The sequence below is a fragment of the Vicia villosa genome, unplaced genomic scaffold (assembly GCF_029867415.1).
Source record: "Vicia villosa cultivar HV-30 ecotype Madison, WI unplaced genomic scaffold, Vvil1.0 ctg.000579F_1_1, whole genome shotgun sequence".
NCBI classification, from domain to species: domain Eukaryota; kingdom Viridiplantae; phylum Streptophyta; class Magnoliopsida; order Fabales; family Fabaceae; genus Vicia; species Vicia villosa.
The window spans coordinates 726,629-735,837 of record NW_026705264.1 but is presented as its reverse complement, the minus strand read 5'-3'; the positions used below and the strand labels follow the sequence as shown (position 1 = coordinate 735,837).

General features: G+C 37.6%; 1 protein-coding gene across 2 annotated transcripts; it reads left to right on the top strand.

Moving 5' to 3' along the window:
- The first annotated feature begins 1,807 nt into the window (after positions 1-1,807).
- LOC131629545 (uncharacterized) lies at positions 1,808-7,875 on the top strand. Of its 2 annotated transcripts, XM_058900326.1 has the most exons (5): positions 1,808-2,004; positions 2,082-2,280; positions 2,492-2,566; positions 2,915-3,035; positions 3,155-7,875. In XM_058900326.1, the coding sequence occupies exon 5, from the start codon at positions 4,658-4,660 to the stop codon at positions 6,041-6,043; it is 1,386 nt and encodes a 461-aa protein (XP_058756309.1). In that variant the 5' UTR covers positions 1,808-2,004; positions 2,082-2,280; positions 2,492-2,566; positions 2,915-3,035; positions 3,155-4,657; the 3' UTR covers positions 6,044-7,875. The 2 variants fall into 2 exon arrangements, with proteins under 2 accessions (XP_058756309.1, XP_058756308.1); XM_058900325.1 differs by having other exon boundaries at positions 1,811-2,004; positions 2,915-7,875.
- The last annotated feature ends 1,334 nt before the right edge of the window (positions 7,876-9,209 follow it).

Genomic DNA, 9,209 nt, shown 5'->3' with positions numbered 1-9,209 from the left:
TGAGACTGCATGGTTGAGGAAAGCTTATAAGGATTGATGGGTACTACCTATACCAACAAGATGCATCATCTTTTCGGTAGCCCATTCCATAAGAAATCCACAGTTAAGCGTGTTTGACTTGGGGAAATTTAGGGATGGGTGACCTTCTAGGAAGTTTCCCGGAAAGCGTGTGAGCGAAGACAAATCATGCTGAAAAGACTCGTGTTGGTTTGTGGGGTCAGTCGATCATCCCGAAAGCAATCTGAGGCATTACGAATGGTATCAAAGCCAAATCTCTCCCGGTACGATATGGTTCGAGGACGAGCCATGCAGAAGATGGTGGGCTTGTAACAACCGAGGCCGAAAAAGGCGAGGGGTGGTTGCATTGCATGTAACACCTGAGTCTATAGGGGGCTATGGTTGTCGCCACATCGGAATGAAAAGGATCTTGAGGCTGTGCAGGTATGTAACTGCATGGTTGAGGAAAGCTTATAAGGATTAATGGGTAGTACCTATACCAATGAGATGCATCTTCTTTTCGGTAGTCCATTCCTTAAGAACTCCACAGTTAAGCGTGTTGTATGTCCCATGCAGCCTTCGCCGTCGTTGAATCAATGATTTTCTCAAACATATTTACATCCACAAACTTAGGAATATAGAACATTGCCTTTTAATTTTTCTTCCTCACTTCTCTTTGCGTGTTTCTTTGTGCTTCTGTTGCATCCGCTGCAACCGGAACGTAAGTGTCAGTGACGAGATAAAGAATGTCTTGAGCATTGAACAAAATACGCATATGAATCATCCACTGATTCCAATTCTTTCCATCAAACACTCGTGTTTCCCAATCTAGTAAAATCAAGAAATGCAATTTTGTTACGATTTCGATCGTTAATTCAATGTGAATTCAAGAAATGAAACCAATCACACACGCCTCGCGTACACTCGTGTTTCCCTGTGAATCGAATTAGAACTATAGATATCAATTATTGGTGCACGAGTTTGAAGATGAATATGAAAGTAGAGAGAGAGAGAGAGAGTAACAAACTCTTAGTGGTGAAAATTTCAGTTATGAAATATCCGTTACACCATGGTGTTTAAATACACAAATGAAACATGCCACATAGGCAAAACTTACAAAGATAAAACGAGGGCCGGCCCAACGTAATGATAGACCTAAGAGGACTATTAAAATAAGTTTTTTTTCATCCACTATAATTAAATATTTGATTTTTAGAAGAAGTCCTAATATTTTTTACGACAAAATCTTTTGGTGTCTACTATGAAACTAATGTTAATTTTGGTAGTTAAATATTTACATTTTTTATTAAGGTTGAATTATCTTTCAAAATACAAAATTGAATACGAAATTCTGCATATACGTTGAATCATGTTATCCACTCTCACATATTATGTTGATTAAACAAAAATCTTTATATTTTTTAAAGCTTTTTTTAAATAAACAAAAGTAATACAAGTAAAAATGAATTTTAAAAAAATAAAAAATAAAAAATCATTTAAATAATAAAATTATAATTATCAATACTTATTTAAATTAAAATTATGAGAAACATCATTTTTGTTTATATGATATTTTAATTATTATATAAGACAAGGATTATAAAATATATTTAATTTAAAATCATAAAATAGAAAAAAATAAAATGAGAATTTGGGCAACTTTGACAAATGTCATGCTCACATCCATTCTCATCTTTTGTGAAGTTACGATAAAAGGAAACTTTTTTAAAAATAACTATAATTTTTTAAATTTTATTATAATTTATGCTTTGTTTTAAATTTTCACGTGAAATCAAAAAAGGTTGGGTCATTGGGAATTTCAAGCATCTATTAATATTTTATCTTTTTAATATTTGTTGTGTTAACCCTTCTCCTATCGCGTCAAATCTCAACCCTAACTCCATCTCTTTTATTTCCAGCATCAGTTCTTCAAGACATTAATTTCTTTCTCTTTTCCAAGACTTGGTTCATGGCATCTTCAATAAATTCATGATTTCTCTTTTCCAGGTATATATATTTTTATATAAATATGTCATCTCCATCTTCAATTTCATACAGATTTTGAATTTTGATTTTGTCTTCAGTTGTGAGGTGGAAGTCTGGGCGATGGTGGTTGTTATGCGAGATCGAGTGGTGCTTCACGGATGGCGGACGAAGGGAGTTCCGTCGGATCTGCAGGTGGCACGGCGGCGCGGTTTAGTGGCGAGGAGCGGTGGAGCACGGTTATGGGAGTCGCTATTATGGTGGCAGCTTTTGCCGTTTTCGTCGGCAACCTTCGATTTGGTTCTCTATTTCTTTTTCTCTGTTTCAGATTTTCTGTCTTTTCTCCCTCCTCGCAAAGAACTTCACGGTCCTTTAGATTTAGGAACATTCATATTTGATTTTTTCAATTTTAATCCTTATTTTGTCTTGAGGTTCAAGTCTGGTAACTTATGTAAAGATATAATTGTCGATTTGGGTAGATTGATGAAAAATATATGTTTTTGTGATGCAGATTTGGATGAGGAGGATTCAGAAGATTTGGAGTGAAGATGCAATTGAATTGTGAAGATTTGGACCTCTTTTACTGGTAGGAGAACCATAGATATTTTTTTGATTTTTCTTATCTTTATAATAACAATTATTAAATAAAGGAAATATCAATAGTGGCCTAATAATATTTTAACAAATAACAGTAGCAAAAAATCTAAATTCCTATTTGAACTGAATGATGATGATTTTGTTGATATAATATTAATAGGTAAACAAATTACTCAATGTTTCTTTGGTAATAAAATGACATGCTATTATTTGAGAATTTCTCAATGTTTCTCTGGTAGTCAAATTGCTTAACTTGAATTTCAATTAATAATAATCTTAACTGTGCTATTAGGTGTAAACTATTTCTGACGAAGTGTGAGTTGTTGTTTTGTGATAGGGGTCGAATACTGAAAGACAATTTCAATGGAAGTCGATGCACGTGAATAATTGGCCTAAGAGAAAGCGGTCTAAAAAAGGAATTTGCATAAAATTCACCATAGTGCTATATGGGATTGCAGGTGGGAATAATGAATAATTCTGCTTTATATTCAATTATTTTAAGTGATATGCTTTTAGAATATTCTATAGATTCATGACTCACTTCAAAGAAAAACTTTACATTTATGCAAAGAGGCAGTTAGTTTGCGAAACTTAGAAGCATAATATGACACGAGCTTGAAGAATTTGAGTTGTAGAATTCAAGATTAAACCAAGAGCTAAATTGGAGACCCTGAAGATGTGATAGCACATATATATGTAAAATGAATGAATTTTTGTTGTATAAAAACAATTTTTTTTTAGCATAAACACCATTTCATATATATTTTCTTCCGAGTAGTATAATTCCATGTGTTTACCATAGGTAGCATCTAAATAGTATAAGTTAAATGATTATATACTTAATGTTATCAAATAATTGTAGTATTACTAACAATTGCTTATATTAAATCCAGTTATTGAAAATTTCTTCTTTAAATGCAGTAGAGCAATATTACTATTACTACTAAATCACAAGTTCAATAACAGGTAGGAGAAAACAAAGCCAAGAATTGTTACATTTGAAATAAGATTGATTTTAGAACATAATTTGTTAATTCTGTTATATGATGTTAATTGTTAGAATTAGACTTGATTGTTAGTAAAATCAGTTGGGCTGCAATGAAGCAGTAAATGGTGGCCACGTCTAAAATAGTTAAAAGTCGTATAGATGATGAATTTTCAAATGATATTGAGACTCAATATTTTATGCATTTCAACTCAGTAAACCACCAGATATATCAAAGTTCTGGTTTGCCAAAAGGGAATGATTGTGTTTGGTTTTTGGTTGAGATTTGATTTTGTTTGGTTTAAATGGAATTGTGATTTTGTGTGGTTTTTGGTTGAGATTTGATTTTGTTTGGTTTAAATGGGATTGTGATTTTGTGTGATTTTTGGTTGAGATTTGATTTTGTTTTCAATTTGATTTTGAAATGATGGAGATTTGAATAAAATTTGATTTGATTCATCATCTTGGTGTATTTTTCTTATGGTTAATAGATAGAGACAGTAGTAAATAATTAAAAACAATAATACTAATAATAATAATTCTAATACTTGATAATATAATACTTATAGATAAAAAAAATGAAATAAAAAATAGGAAATGGTTAGAATTTAAAAAAAAGTGTGTTCCGGGCCGACCCAATCGATCTAATTAGGCCAACCCAACCTTCGACCCAAGGCGCTTTGGACCACGCGTGGCTACCTCCTCCAGACCACCCCGGGCAAAAGCTTTGGACAACCGACCACAAGGCAGACTCGTGCCCGGCAAACAGCCAGCCCTCGCGTCACCAAAATCTCCGCCTCAAAAGATGGAGCCAATTTCGCATAAGGGTACCCTATAAATAGCCCTCTCATAACATAGGGCAAGGTAATCTTTTCCACCCCTAAAATTTCTCACTTTGTTGTACTTACTTTGGCATCGGAGTGCCTTGCAGGTACACCCCTTTTTTCCCATCAACCATCCCGAACTTCAAGCCTTCATTTTTGCTGGCCGTCTGTGGGAAATCTAGCTCCCCGGTTCCTTTTTCTTGCACCTTCTTGATCCATTCTTGCCTCCTGCAAGAACCTAAGAACCAAAGCTTTAATCAAATCATTACTCATGGCCGGCAATAACAAAGACTCTTCTTCATTAGACGTTGCGATACTCAAGAAAAACGACATCTCCGTCGTTCTCCCTTCCAGAAACGCCGTTCCTCGAGATGGTGTCACGGCGTCCCCTTCTCCAAAAGATCTCCAAGATGATATGTTTCATCATCTCGAAAATACAAGCGGGAAGGACAACCCCGAAGAGATTTCAGGTAACCCGTTCCTCTCCAAAGGTCAGAATCCCCAAGACCAGACCATGAACGCTGTTCTGGCCGCCCTTGCCCAGACCAACGCGCTCATACAACAACAAAACAATAGGATCGGGGCTCTCGAACAGAAGCGCCGTTCAAAAACTCCCCCAGGTCGCAAGCCTCGTCCTCAACACGAAGTAGGAACCAAGAAACACCCTCGTTCCCCCTCCCCTAGAGGAAATGCGGGTCCCTCCTCCAAGAAAGGGTCAAGCGACCATCACTCTCGACGCCGATCACTATCCCCTCGGCCAAAAAGAAAATCCCAATCACCTCCGGCAAGGCATGACGACAGCCGGAGGCGACGCAGGCGTAGCCACAGCCGATCTTCCTCACCGTCCGCCAGCGACGAGGAACAGGAGCGTCATAGTCCTCTGTCCCATGCAATCTTAGAAGCACCACTACCAACCGGTCTCGAAAAACCCCCTCCACTGGGCACATACGACGGGACCACCGATACGGACGAACACATAGAGAACATCGAAGCCCTTCTCGACTATAGAGGAGTTCCCGGTGCCATCAAATGTCGTTTGTTCCCTACCACCCTGCGCAAAGGAGCCATGACTTGGTATAAAAGTTTACCCGATAAGTCCATCACTTCATGGAAGGTGCTCGGAAAACTTTTTTCCAGATACTTCACGGCCTCCCGAAGACACCCCAAGTCAGAAGCCTCCTTGGAAGCCATCATCCAAGGAAAAGACGAGTCCCTACGGGCTTACATAGAAAGGTTCAATAAGGAAACCGTGCAAGTATCCACCAGTACCCACATGAAGAAATTCTTGCTCGAGCGAGGCCTCCGACCACGCTCAGACTTCGCCAAAGCCGTCGGGATCGAAACACCGGCCACTCTAGAAGAGTTCTTCCTTAAAGCCCAGGCATACATACAATACGAGGAAAAAGAGGCCGCTCACGCGGTACGCAATTCCAGACAGGAAGAAAGCAGCAAGAATGGTCGCCAAGACGATTCCCGTCGGGGAACAGACAAAAAGAAAGACGACAAGGGCCGGGATCCCAAAGATTACAAAGCCCTAGCGGGGAAGTTCCGAGAATACACCCCGCTCAACGCCTCAAGAGAACGCATCTTAAACGAGTGTGCGAATGCTGAATTCCAGACGGGCAAGGTCCGCTTCCCTAAAACTATGTCTGCATGATCGAACGTGGATAAATCAAAGTTCTGCCGATTCCACAAGGGCCACGGGTGTAACACCCTTCTAATACCCCGCATAAATAATAAATAATAATCAGAGTAAACATGAAAAAGGGCATTACAACTTCCAAATAATTAAACAATAATACTCATGTCATGCCATAAAAGAGAACGTCAACCAAATTTATTCAGATCATCATGTTTATCACAGCGGAATTATCTTTAACATCTGAATAATAAACAGCCAAGTCACAGACTTAAAGCATCAACATAAAAATCCATCCGAAATAAAAAGAGTTTAACAAGTAACTCTAAACGACGCCCCCAGTGTTACAATATCAGAGCATGACACCGACGCTATACCAAATAAACTGACTCATGAGCTAATCCTCACCGAGCCAAAAGCCGCTACTCGCCAATCTGAAATCATCAAAGTAAGGGTGAGTCTCATTCACAATTAACAAATGTTATCGAATCATAAACAATAACACATCATAGTCACATTATTCATCCAATTTCATTATATTCAGATTGTCAGGAAGTACTCATCAACACACAACAACAAATAGAATACATTACCAAGAGACAACACCATAATTCATCCAAACAAATCATAACCATCATACAATCATCACATATTATAACATTGGACAATCTTCCATTCATGTTATAATAACACAAGTAGCCTAATGCAAATGCAACTATATGCATGTGGTACCAAAATCTGGGATAACCCAACTCACCGATCCACCATCGTCAAGGATACGGCAACACCCACTCACTAATTCCACACAATGGGAATTAGCTACCACTGATCCACCATCGTCAAGGATCAGCCACATAATGATTATGAATGCATGTATCAACCATAACATGCTTATCACCCACATAAATCAACCAAATGTCATAATCATCAACCACCACAATAATCAATAGCCATACACAATTATGCTATTTCTCAACCACAATAAAATACATATTTTACATCAACAATATGTGTATAACAAACACCAATTACACCCACAACATCATAACAGGTAAATCATTCATTATACAGTGCAACAACGATAACACCCCTCACAATCGTGTACCAAGTACAACAAAGCAACTCATCAACGACAGAGTATTTACCTCATCATTCCTCAAAACACATGATAACCATATTTACCATGAACAACACCCATTTGCACAATTAACAGAAGCAACCAAATTATCACAACATACATCATTGCACATATTCAATTATGCACACAACAACCATTGCACCTCATCAGCTATGCAAAACCAGAATAAACCACATTTGAAGAAAATGATACTTTTTAAAATAAAATCAAGTTTTTATTGTTTTATTCGTTTCATATGGTAGAACATTCAATTTAAGGAACAACGTCCAAAACGGCGTCTAAAACTGACTTACGGTTTGAAAGTTACACATCTTTAACTTTTTACAAGAAAACAGTTATCGCTACAGCACGCGGCGCAACCAAAGTTCGCGGCGCGACCTTAAGCATACAAACACGTTCGCGGCGCCAACCTATGCACGCGGCGCGATGCGAGAAAACAAGTACGCCTTCGCGGCGCGCACCTACCTTCGCGGCGCGAACTGGCAAAAACCAGAGATCTCACATCGATTGACAGCATTACGGGATTCATCCCAAAATCCCCAAAACCCAACCAAGTTATGTCATGAACCTCAATTACCACCATATCAGCCACATACATGTTATAACACAAATATAACACACAAAGAGGATCATTCAATCATCATAACAATCATATAATCATACAATTCCCCTCAAAATCATCCCAAAACCCCAATCCATCATATAACCAATTGACACAAACAAAGCATCTAATCAGTCCTATTATCTATAATAGGATAAAAGATATTAACCGGAAGAGTCCCCCCTTACCTTAGCCAAAGATCTTGATTAGCCCTCTTCCTCTTCTGTTCCTCTTTCACGTATCAGTTTTCCAATCTCTCATCTCCTCTGCTCTGCTTTTCACGTTCCTTTTTCCTTTTTCCCAATTTTCCTTATTTCCTTTATTTTATGAAAACATAAAATAATTAGTAATGGGCTTACTCTCTTAGCACCCCCATACTACTAATCTCGCCATTCCAGCCCAATGGCCCTTAATCCATAATTCTCCAATAATTCAACAAAATACCAAATAATTCTAAATAATAATTTAATTTCCGATTAAATTAAAATTAGAAAATATGGGGTGTTACAACTCTCCCCCACTAAAAGAGTTTTCGTCCTCGAAAACATACCTCAAGTAACCATCTCGTATAAGAGTCCTTCACCTTAGTCTCCAGCTCTCAATTAACATTACCATCAGTCAATCCCCAAAAATCCATCTGACATAACCAACAGGAAACATGTTTCATACATTCAAATCCCAGTTCTTACGTCGCATTTGGCTATCCAAAAATATATCACTCGCTATATCTCCAAAAGGTTAACAACAACGGAACATTGAGGTACAACCTATACAATACGCTCAACAAACGAGTAATACAATTACACAATTTATAGTATGATTACACTGATCAACACTGCAGTAATGCATACCATCTACCAAACATACCAACCTTAGACATACACTTCCATCTGAGCGATAAAATAATACTTACACTTTTCACCAACCGCTTCCTTCAAGAAACTCAATACTCATATTCCTATATCATCGGATTTCAATTATCTGACTCCTCTTAAATCACACCAGTAATTATCCAACACGTTACATTCCGCTTTTTCCGCACTACTCTGTCTACTCATCACAATCATCTATACCAAATAGATTTCTGAGTTTTACCCGATTCCGACCCTCTTTACTTATTCGTTCAAGAATCATTCTTCATCATTCATGGTACCAATTTACCACTCAGTAATACTTACTCGCACTCAAAAACAACTTCCTGAGTTACTACCTCTATTAAAACACCTTAACCATCAGAACAAGTATACACACAAGTAGTTATAGTCATACTCATCAGCTTCAATAACAGCGCAAAATTATTACAACATCATATAGCATCAACTCTTCGCTTTAATTTCGCCGAATACATACTCGTTAACTACGTACAACCGTAATGACATATTCATCATCTCGGAAATTATTCAAAAGAGTTATAATTCTTCGTCACGACATCCTTACATCCACTG

Coding starts and splice junctions, on each gene's coding strand:
- LOC131629545 (XM_058900326.1), top strand. CDS start 4,658: ATGGCCGGCAATAACAAAGACTCTTCTTCATTAGACGTTGCGATACTC.